This window comes from Ovis aries, chromosome 2 (genome assembly GCF_016772045.2).
Source record: "Ovis aries strain OAR_USU_Benz2616 breed Rambouillet chromosome 2, ARS-UI_Ramb_v3.0, whole genome shotgun sequence".
Lineage (NCBI taxonomy): Eukaryota > Metazoa > Chordata > Mammalia > Artiodactyla > Bovidae > Ovis > Ovis aries.
Genome location: NC_056055.1, coordinates 104,452,552 through 104,473,580, shown reverse-complemented (window position 1 = coordinate 104,473,580; position 21,029 = coordinate 104,452,552). Strand labels below are relative to the sequence as shown.

At 47.8% G+C, this 21,029-nt stretch overlaps 1 protein-coding gene across 1 annotated transcript; it reads right to left on the bottom strand.

Moving 5' to 3' along the window:
• Positions 1 to 1,307: 1,307 nt before the first annotated feature.
• Positions 1,308 to 14,125, bottom strand: PRSS55 (serine protease 55). The gene is made up of 3 exons (XM_027963950.3): positions 11,941 to 14,125; positions 10,282 to 10,424; positions 1,308 to 1,651 (listed from the first exon to the last, which is right to left on the bottom strand). The coding sequence occupies exons 1-3, from the start codon at positions 12,080 to 12,082 to the stop codon at positions 1,349 to 1,351; spliced, it is 588 nt and encodes a 195-aa protein (XP_027819751.3). The 5' UTR covers positions 12,083 to 14,125; the 3' UTR covers positions 1,308 to 1,348.
• Between the last annotated feature and the right edge of the window lie 6,904 nt (positions 14,126 to 21,029).

Below are 21,029 nucleotides of genomic sequence, written 5' to 3'. Positions count from 1 at the left end.
GAGGAATACTGATTTCCCCTCCAGGAGGGGATGATGGACAGCAGAGATGGCAGGAAACACAGATCCTTTGCCCCCCACACCCCTGTCCACCCCACCCCTCGTCCACCCCACCTCCTTCTCCGCCCGCCTGCCCTGCTCCGCCGGTCACCCTCTCCCTCTCCTCCCTTGCATCCAAAATGAAGTAGTTGCCCAGGTTAGGGTGAAAAGGGCTTTCCAGGTGGCTCAGTTGGTAAAGAATCCACCTGCTGAGATGAGGGTTCGATCCCCGAGTCCGGAAGATCCCCCAGAGGAGGAAATCGGCAAGGCACTCCGGTATCCTTGCCTCTCAAGACAAGGCTGGACAGTCCGGCGCTGCCTTTTCTGCCTCTTCCCTCTGGCTTCGGTCCCCACTGGGTGCCCTGGGCTCTGACTCGAGATACAGTAGAAGAGCTTTGTAGGGAATCTCGGGCTTTTCCCTGACGTACAGCATGGCTGATACTTCTGCAGAAAGAGATTGCGAGAGAAAGCACTTGCCAGATCTCCCTTGGCCCACTCTAACCCTGCTCCTCCAGTGGTCTGAAAGCAACGGTCTCTGGATGTTATTCCTTCAGGCGCCCCTGAGCGTCCAGGAGGTTGGCCAGCCAGAAGGTCCAGTATCCAGGGCCATCTCCAGTGTCCAGTCCCACTGACGTGTCCCCAGCACCCTGATTTCTGTGGGGCGGGGGCACCACCCGTACTCACTATCGGGGCACGCTGTTCTGGGTGGCTGGCCCTTGGCTGGCTCCTGTGGGCATGTGACTCAGGCCTGGCCTAGGAATGTGCCTCAGCTATTGGAGCGGCAGTGGGCCTGGGCCTCTGTATCAAGTGAGGGAGACCAAGGCGTTTTGCCGGAATTTTCAGCAACATGGCTCTCTCTTTGGGAGCTGCTAAGCTGGTGGGATACAAACTGAAGGTACTAGTGGCCGTTGGGCCCATTTCTTGGAAGCCCTTTTGGAGAAACAGTCCCAGTCAACATCTGCTGAGCTCCTGGGTCCAGCCATAAACCTGAAGGCAACCAACACACCACTCTTGTTTTTCCATTTTGTCTTTTTTTTTTCCCTGTTATGCACACCTATAAGCAGCCCTTTCTGGCTTTAGATGGTTTGAGCTTGGTAACTCATCTGCAATGAAAAGAGTCATGACTACTCCAAGGACTCAAAACCAGTCCTTAAACTCTCCAGCCCGCCTGACTTCCGGTTCTACTGTCTGCAGCCTCAGTTCTAAGCTCTTAGCCTCTAACCTGTAGTCAGTTCCCCTGCCGGTGGCTCATATTCACACATCCTCCTCGATTAAAGAATAGCATCTGTTTTATTATTAGTAGAAAAATAGCTTAGAACGTCACATAGGGCAGAAGGCAGGGGAGCAGCCAGAGTGTGGGGCTGCCTGGCTTCGGGAATTCCGAGGCACGAGAGCCCTTTGCCTTTTGTTTGGAAGTCTCTACCATTTGCTCGGCACCAAAGGGCCTTCCCTCTAACTCAGTCACCTCCTTAATCCAGGAGTGGTAGTTTTCTAACAAGGTGTATATTCCTGGAGTGTTCTTCAGGCCACAGGACCTTCCCCAGCTGATGATGCCCACGTGGTACCACTTCTTGCCAGATTCTTGGGTACAGGCTAGAGGCCCCCCGCTGTCGCCCTGCGGACAGAGAACACAGATCAGCAGTGAGCCCTGCTCTCGGCTGTCCGTCTAAGGCACAGCACGGCTCACTCATGGAAGAGAGTTTGTGAACCTCCGGACTCGAGCCACCAAGCGAAATCAAGTCACTGCTAGTCAGCACCCACGCCCCCGTCCTGGCTTCATGGCTGCGGCCGGTGGGGGTGGGCCAGGCGCCCTGCTCGGCCCACCTCCACGAACTGCGGTCTGCAGAGTTCAGGCGGTGACCGGCCCACCTCCACGAGCTGCGGTCTGCAGAGTTCAGGCAGTGACTGGGACGGGACTGGGGAGGGTGGCGGTGGGGAGGGCTGGCGAGAGATGAGCTCCGTTCCTCGTGCGACACCGAGACGGGGAGCCGGAACACGGAGGATGTGTCGCCCATGCTGAGGACGAGTAGGGACCCGTTTCACAGGTCTTAAATCAGAAATGCTGGACAGAAGGGAAGGAAGGAAAACAGGCTGCGGTTGGGGCTGTGGATAGGAACTGGGTCTCCTTTGATGTTCTTCCAGAGGCGTGAGGGTGAAGTATGTCTCTTTTTAATCCTGTGGTGTGGGTGTTTGCAGGGGCATGTGAGCTAAGCTTTTTTGAATGCGTGGCTCCTCCAGGGTGGAATCACATGGGCCTATGACTCAGAGAATTATCTATTTATATAGAAAATATGTATCCAGTCTGCACCGTGTCCCTCACATGGATATGGCTTCCTTTTGTCCATATTAATACAGGGAAAATGAAGCTTAAGGAGGATGAAAGGCTTACTCAGAGTTACATGGTGCTGGGGCCAAAGTTGGAACCAAGCCTTCCTGATGCCAAGCACATGTTCTTTCCCTCCGACGCGGGTGGTGGGTTGGTGGCTACAATCGTTCAAACTGTCTTCCTTTCTTGCCAGAGGGATGGCCTCCTATTCCATGATCATGAACAGGGGACTGGAATGAATGAGATCTTATATGAACTCTTAACGGGGAGGAAGAGGATCAGACTTCCTGGACGTGATGTACAAGGCTCATGTGTACTGCAGTGGAAGTGCAGAGTTGTAACCGCTGGACCCCCCGGGAAGTTCCAGTGCATGCTTTTCTTTGAGTTCTAGTTCAAGGTCATGGGATGAGAACCAAATCAATAGGATTTCCACTCAAACAGCTCCTTCCATAAGTGCTGTTTTTAATAATTTTTCTTCATGTTATGATGGTATATAAATATTATTTAAAAACCTATTTAATATGCTCTGATTATTTCCTTACATAGCTGGGAGAGGACTATGCTTGGAAACGTAACTTCTAAGCCTGTTTCTGCATTGTTATAATGGAGATAGTACCAAGCATTTCCCAAGAGTGCTGGCAGTGAAATTTTAAAAATCTATAAATCACTCGGCATAGGGTAAATTCTATGTAGTAAATGCCCTAGAAATATATTAGTATTTATTATTTTCGCCTTATGTATTACAAATATGGGCCATTTACCACTAGGGTTCCCAGGTGGCCTCAGTGGTAAAGAACCTGCCTGCCAATGCAGGATACATAAGAGACTTGGGTTCAATCCCTGGGTTGGAAAGATTCCCCTGGAGGAGGGCATGGCAACCCACTCCAGTATTCTTGCCTGGAGAATCCCATGGACAAGAGGAGCCTGGAGGGCTAGAGTCCACAGGGTCACACAGAGTTGGACACGACTCAAATGACTTCCCATGCACACATTACGAATACTACTTGTGTATTTAGGAAGCAGAGAGTCCTTTCTTAGACTGCTGGAACTCCAGAGGGACATCTGTAAATTCTTGTTCTTTCATGCATAGAGCCTTTAATCTTTTTCTCTTTCTCTAGGAAAGGCAGGAAGGATTATCTCAGAGGAGGATCTGGCCTCAGCCAGCAAGGACCCAGGACTAATGACAGTCCACGTAGTAGGAACTTTGTTTTGAGACTAAGGCTGGTAGCCAGAGACTGGTCTGGTTACAAACATACTGACCACAGAACCTCCTAAGTTCATCGCCATGTTAATTACATCACAGGATCACTCCTGTCTGTTTTGGGCGAGCAGCACATGACCTTCCAGCCTGGCCCCACTACCTGAGGCAAATCACTTAAATTCTGAAATTTCTATTTTCTCAGAGAGAGGGAGACTTTCCCACACCCATTTTACAGGGTAGTTGGAGAGAATGAAATTACTGAATACGTGTGAAAGAGCTGTGAAATTATTACACTGCTTCGGATCCATTCAGATAGTGAAGAGTATGACTGATGATTAAAATAACCACGTTTTCTCATCTGTGAAACAGACGCAATTAAACATTTTTTTTTTAGATGTCTTTCTGTCTGTAAAGGTCTAAGGCTCTACGGAGTGAAATAAGACTTTTCTGCAAGTATCATGGGTGATGATGGGCTCATAACTCCCTGGCAAGTAGCCCAGGATGGTGAAAATACTCTGTGTGGTGCCATCCATTATGAGGCATGTCGTTATATGTTTAATCACAGGCTGGGCAATACCAAGAATGAAGCTAACACAAACAATGGGCTTTGGGTGATTGTGATGTAGGTTCATCAGTTATAACACAGGCGCCACTCTGATGGGGATGCTGATAACAGGGGAGATGATGCATGTGGGGAGGGGCAGGGGGTTTATGGAAAATCTCTATACCTTCCTCTCAATTTTGCTATGCCCCTCAAACTGCTCAAAAAATTTAAAAAAAAAATCTTTAAAGAGAGTTTTGGGGTGGTCAAAATGTTCGTTCATAATAGCTTACAGGAAAAGCCGAACAAATTCTTTGGCCAACCCAATAGCTCAGGTTGACCTCCAACTCAGCTTGGCAGCCCCGTGACCACATTGCCTGTCAGCCCAGATGGCTGCCAGCTCTTAACCACTGTCCACCACGGTCTCTCTCGGATGTCCCTTCTGCTAAGATTACTGTGATATTACAGGCAGTTTTCAGCTTCTTAGGAAGGCTCATCTCTTTGGCAGACATTTTTGTTGAGTATTTTCCATGCCAGGCACTGTTTGAGACACTGGTCAACCATGAATAAGATGCCATTTCTGCATTGAGGAGACGGACAAAAAAGTTGCGCAGCGTGGTGATGCCTGTTTCTCAGACGGCTGTGGAGCTAGCTGGGGACCTATTTGATTTTATATTTTGCGGCATTGTGCCACTCACTGATTTTTTTTAAGTTGAATATTTTTAAATAGTGTAATTAATAGGGGATTACAAAGAGGAAATGTGCTGGAAAAGGTAAACCGAAAAATTTAGTTGATTCAATTTTAATTTGTGTTTTAAGGATAGCATAATCTTGCTTGTTACTTTGGACATATTTCAATGTTTTCATAATCCAATTAAAATTTCCCTTCATTGTGTGATTACATTTTTTTTCAAGTTTGCTAAGTTTAAAAGTGTAATTTTATTTTTACGGGCAATTATTCTTGAACCCTAAGGGATTTTCTTGTCTGGCTTATCTGGTTTTAAGTGATGATAATATTATATAATTTCAGAAAACTTTCCTTGCCCAGAACAGCTGATTATCAGCAATAGAAAGCTTTCTAAACAGAGAAAACTTTTCGCGTCATGATTTTTTTTTAAAAAACAGCTTAAAATGATAATAGCACATTTATTTATAGCACTCAAGTTATAGAAGGTTAATTTTAGAAGCTTTCATTAAAGTACATTTTGATAAGAGATGGATTTAAGCAAAAAGTCCTGAACTCCAGATGGTAGCCTCAGAAAACATCATCTTGACGCTTGTGTTGCCATTGTTGGCTTTGGCCATTTGAATATCGGATGGTGATAAATCAAAGAGATTGAAAAGATAGGTGTGCATACTGATGGGGCTCGAGTCTCATATTCTTGGGTGAGCAGCAGGGGCAGAGGCCTGGGTCAACCCCTAGTCTCCCTGCATGGCCGCCCACCCCTGGTGACCTTGCTCTGCTTACCTCTCCACACTCACCCCGTTACCTCTGGCTTCTGAAATACTGAGCGTTCCCTGAACACACGATGCTGTTTCAAGCCTCTGTGACTTTCTCCCAGTTCTGCTGGGTGCTGTTTTCTCCCTTTCCTATTCCTATTGGAATCCTCTGTCTCCTACTGCAACAAGAACTGGCTGCTCCCTAGGTCGGTGGCATGGCCAGGATCCAAGAGTTTCTTTTAATCCTCGTTGCGGAGATGCTTGAGATGCAGGTTTGATCCCTGAGTCAAGAAGATCCCCCCAAGGGAAATGGCAGTCTATTCCAGTATTCCTCCTGGGAAAATCCCATGGATGGAGGAGCCTGGTGGGCTATAGTCCATGGTGTCAGAAAGAGTTGGACATGACCGGGCATAGCACAGCGCAGCAAATTGGGGAGAGCTGTCTTCTCTTTGTTATCTTATGTATAACTGTAGATTCATGTGCAGGTGAAAGAAACAATTCAGAGGGATCCGACATACCCTTTACAAGTTGCTCCCAAAGAGACTGTCTTGCAGAAATATGTGTAATACGATAGCACCATCAGGGGTATTAACACGGATACCGTCAGTGCATAGAACTCGCCCGTCAACCCGAGGATCCCCCGTTCGGCCCTTTTAAGGCCATCTCCACTTCCACTTCCTTCCAGCCCTAAACTCTCCTCAAATCCTGGCAACCACTAACCCATTCTCCCGCTCTTTAATTTTGTCATTTCAGGAGTGCTACGTAAGTGGAATCACACAGTGTGGGACCTTTGGGGTCAGCTTGTTGCACACAGCACAGATCTCTATCCGTGTCGTCACTATATCAATAGTGTGGTAGATTGCTTCTTGTCACAGCTGAGTGGTATTGCCGGTTTCGGATGCACCACAGCGCATGCAGTTACTCGCATCTTGTAGGAGGCTTGCTTCCGTTTTCAGTCTGTGATGAGTGGATCTGCTATAAGCGCTCCTGCATGGTTCTTTGTGTGAACACAAGCTTTCATTTCTCTGGAATAAATGCCCAGGAATGGCATTTGCTGGGTTATAAGGCAAGAACACCTTCAATTTTTTAAAAACTACAAAATGGTTTTCAGAGTGATTGATTTATTTTAAACTCCGCCCCACCCCCCACTCCCACCCCTAGCAATGTATTCATGATCCAGTTTCTCTGTGATCTTGTCAGCATCTGGTGTTACTGTTTGCTTGTTTTCTGTCTGCAATTTGTATATTTATTTATTAAAAAAATTTTTTTAGGAACCCCTCTCCCACCTCCCACTACTTTTTTTTTTAAATTTTAGCCATTTTGAGGTGTGTAGTAGTTTTAATTTGCATTTTCTGATTGTAGTTCAATTTGCATTTTCTTGACAAATGACATTGAACATCTATTTTATTTGCCATCTGTATATCCTCTTCAACAAACTGTCTGTCCTTGTCTTTTGCCCATTTTTGCACTGGACAGTTTGTCTTTCTGCTTTTGAGTTTGAGAACAGTTTATACATTCTAAGCATAGTTCCTTTGTTGAATATTCCCTCCCAATCAATAGCTTGTAATTTCATCCTCTTAGTTTTAATTTATTTTATATATATATATATATATATAGAGAGAGAGAGTATAATTGCTTTATGATGTTGTTTAGTCTCTGCTGTACAATGAAGTGAATTAGATATAGGTGTATATATATCCCCTCCCTCATTCCCTTAAAAAAATTTTTTTTTTATTTGACTTCACCAGGTCTTAGGTGAAGCATGTGGGATCTAATTCCCCAACCAGGGATTGAACCCAGGCCCCCAGCATTGGGAGCACGGAGTCTTAGCCACTGGACCACCAGGGAAGTTCCTTCCTCATCCTCTTAATATGGTCTTTTCAAATTTTGATGAGGTCCAGTTGATCGATTTTTCTTCTCATGAGTTATGTTTTTGGTGTTACTCTATGTCCCAAAGATTTATTTTTTCCTAAAAAATGTGTATAGTTTTATATTTAAGTACATGATTCATTTCATGTTTTAATTGAATTTACTCCAGGAATTCATAGTTCTCAATTTTAAAAAAAGTACTATTTTAAAACAAGCTGCTTGGCTTTGTTTTTAATTCTTAGACATGTATTTACTCAGATCTTAATTGCCCCATGAGGGATCTTTTTGTTGGGCATACAAACTCTTAGCTGTTGTGGCATGTGGGGTCTAGTTCCCCCACCAGGGACTGAACCCAGGCTCCCTGCATTGAGAGCACAGAGTCTTAGCCGCTGGACCACCAGGGAAGTCCTCCCAAAAGGTTCTTCACTCAGATTTTTAGTTCTATTTTTCCTTATCTTGTGTGCATTAATAAATGGAACCCATAGATATTAATGAAACTCTCTATTCTATTACAGATAATGTCTTGAGTATTAGGTTACGGGATTCTGGTTCTCATATGAATCACCTGTTTTAACAGGCTTCTTGTGAAACTGGAGTGCGGGAAGCCAACTCCTTTCCATTAAATTGGGGTAGAAGTCAAGACCCCCGACTCAGGCCAGCAATGACACCAAAGGGAGGAGCAGGAGTGTGACTGCTACTGGGTGGGAGCCCAAGTTCCTCCTGTGGCTTCCACTGACACCGAGGGGGACGGAGGATGCTTCGTTAGACTAGATGGTAAAGTCCTGCCTTTCCATTCAGCCTCCCGTGACACCACCATGGTGGGCAGAAGTGGGGAGGGCGAGGGTGTCCGCTAGACCTTGCTTGCTGGGGTAGGAGTGCTATGGGGTTTTTCCTGGTATATTGCTGGGATAGAAGGATTATTGTTAAATAGTTTCTGCCTTGCTAGGTTGTCCTTTCTTTTCCTCCAAAGAGAGGAAGTCTTTCTTGTTTTGTTTTGTTAGTTTGTATCTGTGACCACTGGTATTTTTTCCCCTAGCTGGTCCTAGGAAAGACAGTGCCCTTATGTACTATGATCCAGGCTGGGAGGTAAGAGGCGAAAAGAAAATCCAGGGAATTCACTGCTGTATCATGCCTTAAGTAGTAGGATATTTGTTTCCAATTTCATCTTCTCTTTCCCTTCCAGAGCCTTTACTTTTGTTTCACAATATAATGTCCAGGGCTTTCAGCTGTGTTTAGAGAGAGGGATCAAGAGAACTGTGTCTACTTCATCTTGTCCAGAACTAGAAGTTCCAGTTATCTTGTTTTGTTTTGAAATCACTGCAGATGGTGACTGCAGCCATGAAATTAAGAGACTCTTACTCCTTGGAAGGAAAGTTATGACCAACGTAGATAGCATATTGAAAAGCAGAGACATTATTTTGCCAACAAATGTCCGTCTAGTCAAGGCTATGGTTTTTCCTGTGGTCATGTATGGATGTGAGAGTTGGACTGTGAAGAAAGCTGAGCGCCAAAGAATTGATGCTTTTGAAGTGTGGTGTTGGAGAAGACTCTTGAGAGTCCCTTGGACTGCAAGGAGATCCAACCAGTCCATTCTGAAGGAGATCAGTCCTGGGATTTCTTTGGAAGGAATGATGCTAAAGCTGAAACTCCAGTACTTTGGCCACCTCATGCGAAGAGTTGACTCACTGGCAAAGACTCTGATGCTGGGAGGGATTGGGGGCAGGAGGAGAAGGGGACGACAGAGGATGAGATGGCTGGATGGCATCACTGACTCGATGGACATGAGTCTGAGTGAACTCCAGGAGTTGGTGATGGACAGGGAGGCCTGGTGTGCTGCGATTCATAGAGTTGCAAGGAGTTGGACATGACTGAGAGACTGAACTGAACTTGTCCAGGATATGGGAAAAGCACTAGGCTTGTGTGACACTGGTTCCGTCTCTCTCTGTGGTCCTCACAACGTTCACCATAGGGGGGACACCTTCTAAAAGAGATGCCATTGCTGCTGGAGTTCGCTCTTTCCTACCTCACAGCCTTTGCACGAGACAGCCTTTTCGTCACTTGTAGCTCATCTAACATCCACACTTATAGTTTCACACCAATGACCAGATAGGGGGCTCCTCAAGTGAGCACTCCCAAGATGAATCTCTCCCATCCTTACAACCAGAGGAAGTTAGTTTATGAGGGGTTTTCCTCTGTTTCTTTTCTAGTATCAGTCAAAACTATTTTTAAATTTTGTGTCCATTTTATTAAAGAGAAACTAAGCTGCCAGACTTTTGTTCAGTGGAAGCTTGCATACATCATCCAATATGCTACGGTAGTTTACCCAGCTGCCTGCCTAGGACATAGAGGGCTCCTTTAGTCAAGCAACCATGTCTCACCAATGGTTTAGAACCCAGGACTTCCCTGGTGGTACAGTGGTTGAGAATCCACCTTCCAATGCAGAGGATGTGGGTTCCATCCCTGGTTGGGTAACTAAGATCCGGAGTCTCAACTACTGAGCTTGCATGCCTCAACTAGAGAGAAGCCAAGTGTCACAACCGAGATCTGACACCGACCAAAAAAAGGAAAGAAAAAAACAATGCAACAGAGGAAGCTAAGTGGATCTCAAATCTTCCTCGCCCTTTTTTTTTTAAACAAGTCTGAGATAGAAAAAGTCTTGGGGCCCTACCTGGATTGGAGAAGGCCAGAAATATTTATTCAGGGTTGCTGCTTACTGACTCACAGGACCTGACACTAAGTATTCCTGAATCCAGGTCCCGCTTCTCACAACTAAGCCCGATTCCCGCACTTTTCCCAGACTCTTACTGTCTGCTTCCCATGGACAGAGGGTGCCTTTGCACTGTGCCACCCCAGGTACCCCCAAGTTACCTGGCAAGAATCGTAGCTCTCATTCTCATATCCAGCACACAGCATGTTTTTGGTAAGTTTGGGAAATTCCTTAAAACACCTGTCCCAACTCATTATGGTCATGGGGGCTTTCAGCAGCTCAGTTTCCATAGGCTCGTTGAAACCTGAACCACAGAGAAGGCCCATTAGAACGGTCACTGGTCTCCAGCCCCAGTGCCGCGCGCGGGCCCCAGGCTGTCCCGCCCAGCATCCCACCAGCCACCCAGCCACCCTTTCTTCACCTTTTCACAGAACCTCATTCTCCACATCCTGCCAGTAATCCCTTGCAATTTACTCATTCCACCGGCCCAGGCTCTTCCAAACAAGTCCCCATCTATTTAAATTATTCATTCCTCCCATTCAAAATCCTACTCCTGCCTCCAAGAAGACTTCCCTCTGGGCTCCAGCAACCCCACGGATTTCACTCCTTAGAACTGGCTGTTGGAAAAAAAAAAAAAAAAGAACTGGCTGTTGAGCAGTTCTTACATAATCCCACCTCTTCAAGCCATATTTGCCTATTGCCCCTCTCTGTTATGTGAGCACGGCACTTCTGACACAGTGCCACTGAAACTGGGTTTGCGCTAGACAAAGGTAGGGTAGGTTGGTTGAGAGTCTTTTTTGTTTTCTAATTTAATGATTTTTCAGTGGAAGGATAATTGCTTTACAGAATTTGTTGTTTTCTGTCAGCGGTTGACAGCTTCGACAGAGGGTTTGGCAAGGCCCTTCCTGGACTGCCAGCTTCCAGGAATTTGTCTGAATTTGTCTCCGTCTCATCCTCTAACCACACGGAGATTTCAAAAGTCTTATTCTTATTGCATATTTTTAATTTTGCAGGAACCCACCTGCCTCTTCCTCACTTCTAAATTTTGAGTCTTGTCTGAAGTCCTGAATCAGTGTTAACACCAGTTACCCTCCAGTCACTAAATTCCTGAAATTCCTACCGTGTTTCGGACCCCAGCTTGCTGCAGAGCATCCCCCAAGGACCTGTAGCCTTGTTCAGGCCTGAGCTCGGCTGTGCCGTTCCCACCCTTCCCGCACCTATGTTATTGAGTTTTCTTTGGGGATAGTTCAGTGGGGGCTTTCATAATCCCTTTATACCCTGGTCCAGCTCCTTCTATTTGGGCCAAGTGACAATGTATTGACAAGTAACAAGAACAGATTCATTTCTAAGAATGGATGGGCAACACTCCAGGACCATCTAAAGTCTAGGCCAGGGCAGGTGTCTTGAATGCCTGAAGGAATCAGGTGGAAAGCATGCATGCGTGAATCGGGGAGATGAGAGAGGACAGAGCAGGGAGCCCCTGGCAAGCTGGAGGTTTGCATTCAATGAAGCCAACAAATGGTTGTGCGCTGGCTCGCAAGGGAGGACCGCACCCAGGGATGGCCCACACCTGGCATCTCAGCGCTGGGCCTTGGCGGGGGTTGGCGGGGGTGTTTCCTTGGTAACTTGGAAGAGGCTGAGATCAGGCCTCCCTGGGTTTCTAGTGTTCAGGGATTAGCTCTGAGGCAAGCCCCTCCCCCTCCCTTCCTCAGCTCGCTCTCTCTTTCACCTTCTCCTCTAGGTTTACTGGCCCGTCCTCAGATGCCAGTGATGCAGCCCTCAGCCTGGCTGCACCCAGGAGATGCTGAGCTGTGACGTACCAGATTTGACCTGCCCCCATCCTGCCACCCAGCAATTGTGCCACTGGGAGAGGCTGGGCTGCGTGGGCAGGCAGAGGGGTTCTTTCCGCTCGTTGAATATGATGGGACTGTCCAGCATCAGCAGAGCAATGTCATTGTCCATGTTAACTCTTTGAAAGTCCTTGTGGAGAATGACGGTTGTGACTCCCTTTATCTCCAGGGATGAGCTGGTTAGGCTAGTGGTTCCCAGCACGACTCTCAGTTCGGTGGGCCTGGTGGAGGCGGAGAACCAGAGAGGGAGGAAAGTCACAGGGGGCCCAGAATCTGCTACGGCTAAACCCTAAACCCCACATGGTCCTACTAGCCTTCTGGACTTGTCCTACTGGGGCTGTTGCTCAGAGGTTGTGAGCATTTGTAAAAGGTAGAGAAGGAGGGTGAAAGAGCCAGTGTGGGACCATAGCCGCCTTGGTGCTCCAGCATCGTCCCAGAGACCCGAATGAGACAGTCCTGCCTCACTGGGCAAAGGCAGGACCTAGCTTTGCCCCTCAATCACCTGCCCAAAGAGCCCACAAAAGACCACTTAGCACAGATCAGACCCTGGCACACACAAACTAGCCCTCAGGTAGGTACGGGATTATCACAGCAACCTGTCTACCAGCAATTTAGATAACTCAGGGTTTGTTTGCTTGCAACATACACAACTGACCAAATTTACATATTCAGAATATATAAAGAGATTCTACAAATAAAACACTGTCAAACTCGAACAGGCATTACAGGAGAGAAAATATACCAATCAACTTGAATATATCAATGTAGCAATAGTAGTAAGAAAAAAACACAAATTATGACCACCAAGATTCTAGTCTTACCTATCAGAAAAGCGAAAATTAAAAGTTCTGAAAAAGTAGCAAGTATTGGTGATGATTTTAACACTTATATACCACTGGGGGAAATTTAAATTGGTACAACCACTTTGAAAAATCATTTGGTGTCTTCTAATAAACTTGAAGATGTACAGCCCTACGATTCTGCCGCTTCTCTCTTAGAAATAAACTCTTGTACACATATATAGAAGGCCCATGCAAGAATCAAGAATGGACTGTAATCTAGACCTGCCAATGATGGGGCTTCCCACGTGGCCCGAGTGGTAAAGAGCTCATCTGCCAGTGCAGGGGACGAAAGAGACTCAGGTTTGATACCTGGGTTGAGAAGACCTCCTGCAGGAGGGCATGGCAACCTACTTCAGTATTCTTGCCTGGAGAATCCCATGGACAGAGGAGGCTGGTGGCTACTGTCCTTAGGGCCACGAAGAGACAGATATGACTGAAGCAACTTAGCATGCAAGACACACTGCCACTGATGAAGCAGAAAGATTCTTCAGGAATTTCCTTCCAGGCAGAATGGCCAGGAATTTTCCAATCCCTAAGTATCCCACGAGAGCAGATGCAACCAGTTTCCTTGGTTACCCCAGGGTGAACCTTTCCCTGTGGTTTTAATTAACCTGTTAAAGTTTATCTTTCTATGTATCGTCCATCTTTCATGAGATGGTGGAGCAGAAAAGTACAAATGCTAGAAGGGGATTTAAACGCTATTTCTTGTCTCCTGGAGAATCCCAGGGACGAGGGAGCCTACTGGGCTGCCATCTATGGGGTCGCACAGAGTCGGACGCAACTGAAGCGACTTAGCAGCAGCGGCAGCAGATGTGTCCCTTGGGTGAATCACCCAACCTTACTGGGCTTCAGCTTCCTTCTCTATAAGATAAAGATGTTCATTTTAGCTGCCCTAGGGTTGTTGTAAGATCGAATGAGTTAAAAGGGAGCAATTCATTCTGCCTTCCTCAGGCTGGGTGTATATGAGTCAATCAGTTAATGCACATGGTTTCTTAGAACATGATTTGTAATCACTAAATGCTCTGTTTTTTCCACCAGTCTCCTGGGATGCAGAGAAAACTCTACACAGGGCAAGAAAATCAGGTGTCAGATGGCCCAGGAACTGAGACCTCCAGAACTTGGAGAACTTCCATTTAAAAGGACTTGAATGTCACAGGAGAGGTAGACAGACCAATCCCCAGGGTGGAAGGCAGTAGGTGGTGGTCATTCATGTCTGATACGGGAAGCAGCGACTCCAGAACTTCCCTAGGCAATCGGGCTTGGCTGAGTGTGGGGTGCCCCGGGGGCGCGCACTGTCAGAAGAGATGCGATGAACTTGGTACTTACACTAACTGCTCAGGGTAAAAGCAGTGAGCCGCCGTGATAATCCACCACTCGCTGAGGATGGCGCCACCGCAGAGATGTTGATTATTTGCCTGAACACTCACCTGCCATGGAAACTCACCCACCCCAGCCTCTATCCCTCCTGTGATTCTGGAATACTGAGCTCCTCTTGCAAACATGGGTCTTTCACCACATTCTGGTAGAATGAGAGAAAGGAAGGCAAAAGATGCAACACTTTGTCAAAACCTATAGGAGATCCATAAGTAGCTATCATTATACCCATTCTAGAGATGGGGAAACTGAGGCTGACCCAGTGAAATACCTTAGAAACATGAGTAAGCCAACAGAGGCTTCACATTTGTTTCCCAGAGCCTGGGACATGGTCAAAAGTGTTGGCTCTGTCTCCCTTCCAGATAAGCAAGTCACTGTACTGTGCTAGTTTCTGCTTTCATCCTGGAGAAATCAGAGGGAATACCTGCCCAGACCAACCTGTAGTGCTTGGCAGAATAATACCTCCCTCTCAAAAGATGTCCATGTCCTAATGGACCATGATTTAGAACTCATGAATATGTTGCTTTATGAGGCAAAGGGGATTTTGAAGGTGGACTGAAAGTTGCTAATCATCTGATCTTAAAATGGGGACATTGTCTTGGATAATCTGAGTAGGCCCACTGTAGTCACACTGGCCCCTAAGGGTGGTGGAGGACAGTAGGAGGAGAGAGATGTGACTACAGGAGAAAGGCATGGAGAGGTGCCATATCGCTGGCGCTGAAGATGAAGGAAGGGGCCACAAGCCAAGGGATACTGATGGCCTCTAGAAGTCAGAAACCCCAGTTAATACACTCCCTCTAAAGCTTCCAGTAGAAGCACAGTCCTGCTGACACCCTGATCTTAGACCAGTGAGGCCCACGTGGAAGTCCTACAGAACTATAAGATAAAGCATTTGGGAGTTCCCAGGCATTCCCAATTCAGGGGGATTGGGGTTCAATCCCTGGTCGGGGAACTAGCTCCCACATACCACAACTAATTAAGAGTTCTCAAGCTGCAACTTGGGGCTGGCACAAGACAAGGAGCAAGGGAAGTGGTTTCCAGGAGGGGCGTGTGGGATATCGGAAGCCGCTGCTCTTGTGAGCTGGTCTCTTAGTGGCCATTAACTTATTTGTGAGCTGCTCCTAGGGTTTCCCAGGTGGCTCAGCGGTAAAGAATCTGCCTGCAATGCGGGAGACTCAGGATTGATCCCTGGATCGGGAAGATCCCCTGGAGAAGGAAATGGCAACCCACTCCAGTATTCTTGCCTGGAGAATCTCATGGACAGAGGAGCCTGGTGGGCTACAGTCCAGGGGGTCGCAGAGTCAGACATGACTGAGGGACTAAAGAACAATAAGAGCTGTCCCTTTGTCCCTCGGGATCCTGGCAGAATGGAAGGGAGGGAGCAGGGCCCACTTGCAGAGTCATTCAGGCCCCCAGGCAGGTGTCCACATACCGAGGTGTGCGTCCCTGGCCTGGGACATGAGCAGCAAAAGGGACCACAGGAGCATGGCCCAGGGTGTGGCTGTTGGCCTGGAGGTGACAGAGGCCCGAGCTGAGGGAAATGACGCTGTCAAGGCCTCCCGGTCAGAGCTACCCCCTCCAGTGATGTCACAATGGACAGCGGGTCTGAGAACTCAGGCCGAGCCACACGGGCTTCTCCTCTGGCCCCTCTGCTTCTGAGATGAGCCTCATTCGAGATGCCTCCTTGACCGAGCTTCCCTTCCTGACGTGGGCACAGCCCTCCCTTCACGCGTCCTTGGAGGGGTGCCTGGGTGGCCTGTCACACCGGCATTCTTTAAGGCTCAGCAGCTTCCCCTTCACAGTTACTGTGAGCAGAAGCCCTGCACCAGGGGCTGCCAGGCTGCACCCTTGGAAACAGGAGGCACTCATGAAGGTGCTCAGGGAGACCCTGAGGCCTGTGTCACCCAAACCCTGGGCAGTCCAGGGGCCCACGGAGTTCTCCACTCAGGCCCCTGACCTGGGCCACCCGCACGGACCACGGGCTGGGTTCAGAGGCCTCAGCCTCCCCCACACTCAGCCCAGCAGGCAGCAGCCCCCTTCCCACTCTCTCTGGTTTATTCCATGTGGCCCCCAAATCTCCAGACAGGCCCCTATCCATTCCAAGGATGGAAAGATCAGACTCACAGGTGGAGGTGCCCAGCCCGAGTCTTTGCTCAGGTTACTGGCTCAGCTGTATGATCCGGACCTTACTTTATGTTCTTTGACACTTTCAGTACATGGACTTGGATGGGCTCTAACCAAGCACCCTCAGTACCGCTTTCCTGACCGCTGGCCAGGCCTGATGTTTGGATGTGAATCATGTGCTAATTCAGTTCCCAAAGTGACCTCCAGTCATTTTCTAGACTTGCTGTGTCTACCCTGGGTTTTCTCCTCTGCAGAAAAGGAATACTGATGTTCAGACAGTAAAGTTGCTGTGAAGCTGTATAAACTATTACGTGTGTGTGTGTGCTAAGTCATTTCAGCCATGTCCGACTGTTTGTGACCCTATAGACCGTAGCCCGCTGGGCTCCTCTGTCCATGGGATTCTCTAGGCAAGAATATTGGAGCCGGTTGCCATGCCCTTCTCCAGGGGATCTTCCTGACCCAGGGACTGAACTCGCATCTCTTGCGTTTCCTGTATCGGCAGGCAGTTTCTTTACCACTAGTGTGACCTGGGAGGCCCATATAAACTGTGATCACTTGTCAAAAATAAACAAATAAATAAATAAATTGTAGCTGGAAGGTAAAAATCATCATGTTGTCATTAAATAGAAGAAACATTTTAGTAAATAGAAAACTCATTTAAAAAGTTGTCGTGAACCTCAAGACGAAGTTATACGCCTTGAGTGGGGCACCTCTTTACTACACCAAGGCTGTGGCCCCAGCTACTCTGGGAGGAGAAATACCAGGACATGGGGCTTCCTCCTCCAGGATCAGGGCCCTCTGTGAGCAGCTGCTCTACAGAATCCAGGTGTCCATGCTGAAGGGAGGGCGGGGCCTGAATAACACATGCTACCTCGTCTCCCTTGGCCTTGAACAAGGGCTAAGCCTTTGTTTCCTGGCACTTGGATAAAGATTCCCAGAGCACACTGGGTCACCTGGACTGGGTCTAGCTCCGCGTCTTCCATCTGCTCTTCTTATGGACTCAGTGCTCCCCCTCCACAACCCCTCGCCCCGTACCTGCTGCCCACCTCCTGATTGCTCCGGTCCTGGAGGAGGGTGTGGAGGCAGGTGGAGCCTGGGCGCCCGCGTCTGCTGGGAGACTGGAGGACCATGGCCGTCTCTCTGCTGGGAAGCAGGATGGGCACACCTGCCCTAAACTGAGCCCTATCTATCGCAAAACACTCAATCACTGCCCAGCAATTTTTGGCCAAGCTTCGTCACAACACCAGTGGTGCCCACCACATCTGAGTCAGTGGAGAGAGTGACCAGTGGGGCCACAGCTGCCGTGCACGGCTGCCACCCCAGAAGCTGCCATTCCTGTAGACTGTGATGAGAATGTCTCCCCCCAGAACTGGGCAGACACGGCCTCCCCTGTTGTGTATGGAGAGAAACTTAGGAATGTAAGGGATCTGTAGAAATCCCAAGAGGAAAGCAGGTACTTGCCGACATGGGCTGCCTGGTGGACGCTCCACAGTTGGTGCAAAGGCCTCACCAACATCCAGTAAGGACGATGGTCAGACGCCTTGGGGGATGTATTCGGTCTCCTCTTGTGTTCACGCATGGCTTCCCTGGCGGCTCAGTGGTAAAGAACCTGCCTGCCAATGCAAGAGACAAGAGTTCAGTCTCCGGGTCAGGAAGATCCCCTGCAGAAGGAAATGGCAACCCACTCCAGAATTCTTGCCTGGAGAACCCCATGGACAGAGGAGTCTAGTGGGTCACAGTCCATGGCAAAGAGTCGGACACGACTGCACACACACACTACACATGTTCATGAAGGGGCTGGCTGCTCCTGAGAGGTGTCCTTCCGCTTATATTATGCTGCATTATTTAAGAAGTGGTCTGTGTGCGGATTCCAGAGTCAGACATACCTAACCTCGAATCCTGTTTCCAATATCGCACATCAATTTTGTAAAAAAATAGTGATGGCATTCATGCTTGAAGTCAACCACGTGCAAGTTGCATTTTTATTTTTATTTATCTGTTGTGGCTGTGTGGGCTCTTCATTGCTGCTCGAGGACTTTCTCTAGCTGTGGTATGTGGGGGCTACTCTCTAGTCGTGGTGAGAGGACTTATTTGACCCATGGCATGTGGGATCTTAGTTTCCTGACTAGGGGTTGAACTTCCATCCCATGCCTTATCAGGGAAGTCCCTGATGTCACACTTTTCTAAAGGGCCTTGTGCTGTGCTTAAGTCGCTCAGTTGTGTCCGACTCTGTGACCCCATGGACTGTAGCCCGCCAGGCTCCTCTGTCCATGGGATTCTCCAGGCAAGCGTACGGAATGGGTTGCCATTTCCTTCTCCAGGGGATTTTCCCAACCTAGGGATTGAGTCCAGGCCCACCCACATTGCAGGCAGATTCTTTGCCATCTGAGCCGCCAGGGAAGCCCCTAAAGGGCCTTAGACAAGCTGCTATCCTCTCAGAGTTTCCCTTATCTCTACACAGGGGACATTACAACTATCGGAGTCGATATGAGGATTGGCTGGGGTGACAGTGTATCTTTGCTTTGGCCAATACAACAGGATTGCTCAAGAACTGGGATATTGGAATAAATGAAAAAAAAAATCTCTTGTTCTCACTAACGTTATAGTCTAGTGGAAGAGACTACCCCAGATGATCATAAGAGCTATGGAAAGAATTAAAGCAGGGAGAGGGCATAGGAAGTGGGGTTGGAGAAAACCGCAGGTGCTGTTTTTATATTTTTATTTTTAATTTACTTGGCTGCGTCAGGTCTTCGCTGTAGCATGCAGGATCTTAGTTAAGGCATGTGGGATCTAGTTCCCTGACCAGGGATCGAACCTGGGCCCCCTGCATTGTACATGGAGTCTTAGCCACTGTACCATCATGGAAGTTCCACAGGGGCTGTTTTTAGTAGAGTGAGTGGGGAGGTCTCCTGAACAGGGTGACAGAAGAGACCTGAAGGAAAGGGGGAGCAAAGCTTGTAGATAATTGGGGACCCTAAAAGGTAACAAGGAAACTTGTGATATTTTAATATAAGAAGAAATGTACAGTCTGATCTTTATTCAGACTTCTGACCAGAGCTCCTAAACCCTTTTTAATTTCCTAAGTGAGCAGAACAATAGGAACATCTTTGCTTTAGTATTTGCTTTATTTTTTCCCCTGGCTTCTAAAACAGCTCTAAGGTGATAGAGGTGAAAAGAGCGTCTTTTGTTATTCATAACAAGCCCCTTTCGGCCCCACCTGAGTTTGTGTTAATGAGGTGGTTATTTTTCTGTAAGTTTGTTTTACTCATTGATCTCTCATCATTAATAATTTCTTGATAAATATTTAATTCAAGAGACTAGCTTATTAAAATGAGCATCAAACTCTTGTAATAGTGGTTACAACTTGGAATGAACCAATGATGTGCTGTGCTTAGTCGGTCAGTCGTGTCTGACTTTGCGACCCCATGGGCTGTAGCCCACCAGGCTCCTCTGTCCATGGGGATTCTCCAGGCAAGAATACTGGAGAGGGTTGTCATGCCCTCCTGCAGGGGATCTTCCCAACCCAGGGATCGAACCCAGGTCTCCCGCACTGTGGGTGGACTGTTTACTGTCTGAGCCACCAGGGAGGCCCATGAACCAATGATACGGCTGCATTTAGTATCTGTTTTCATTGCTTACCTGTCACAGTTTGCACTGAGATATTTAAAAAGAAATTTCAAACTATGTTTACATTTCCCCTAAAGTCATAGAGTGGGTTCCAGTGTACTTTTATTGCATCAGTTGGGTGACTTTTGAAAAGCCCCTAAGGATGCGGGCTGGTTGCCAGGCAGACCAGCCCCCTGGTTCGAGGTTTGGAACTTTCAACCCCAGCCCCGGACTTTTAGGGAGGGGAGAGGAGCTGGGGGTTGAGTTAATCACCAGTAGCCAACGATTTAACCAATCATGCCTGTGTCAGGAAGCCACATGAAAACCCTAACTGAAGGGATTCGAACAGTGTCTGGGTTGTGAGCATATGGAGGTGCTGGGAGGGCATGGCAGCTCTTCACCCGTCTCTAGCACTGACTCAGGCATCTCTCCCATTTGGCTGTTCCTGAGTTGTACCTTTTAATAAGTTGGTAATCATAAGTAAAGCACTTTCCTGAATTCTGTGAGCAATTCTAGCAAATTATCAAACCTGAGGAGGGGGTCATGGGAATCTGATTTGTAGCCAGTCAGTTTGAAGTAGAGGGTGACCTTGAAAAAAAAATTCAGAACCCAGAAGTTGAGAGTTACATTTTATTCGGTGGGGATTTTTAGTACTTCAAGCCCAGGAGGCAGCATCTCAGGCAACCTGAGAGAACTGCTCTGAGGAGGTGAGGCGGGAGCCAGGATATAATAGTTTTGTAAAAAGGGCAGGTAGTCTGAACATCAAAAGATGGTTGCTAATTAAAGATAACCAGGTACCTCAAATTAAGGAATCTGGCACTTTTCTACGTGTGGGAAGATGCAAGATTCTGCTGCTGCTGCTGCTAAGTCGCTTCAGTTGTGTCCAACTCTGTGCAACCCCATAGATGGCAGCCCACCAGGCTCCCCCGTCCCTGGGATTCTCCATGCAAGAACACTGGAGTGGGTTGCCGTTACCTTCTCCAATGCATGAAAGTGAAAAGTGAAAGGGAAGTCGCTCAGTCGTGTCCGACTCTTAGCGACCCCATGGACTGCAGCCCACCAGGCTCCTCCGTCCATGGGATTTTGCAGGCAAGAGTACTGGAGTGGGGTGCC

Excerpts from the sequence above, each read along its gene's own strand:
- PRSS55 (XM_027963950.3), bottom strand. The coding sequence starts at position 12,082 with ATGGACAATGACATTGCTCTGCTGATGCTGGACAGTCCCATCATATTC. Across the intron at positions 10,425-11,940 it reads ATGGGGGCAGGTCAAATCTG|GTTTCAACGAGCCTATGGAA; the intron begins GTACGTCACAGC and ends TCTGTGGTTCAG. Across the intron at positions 1,652-10,281 it reads AGAGCTACGATTCTTGCCAG|GGCGACAGCGGGGGGCCTCT; the intron begins GTAACTTGGGGG and ends CTCTGTCCGCAG.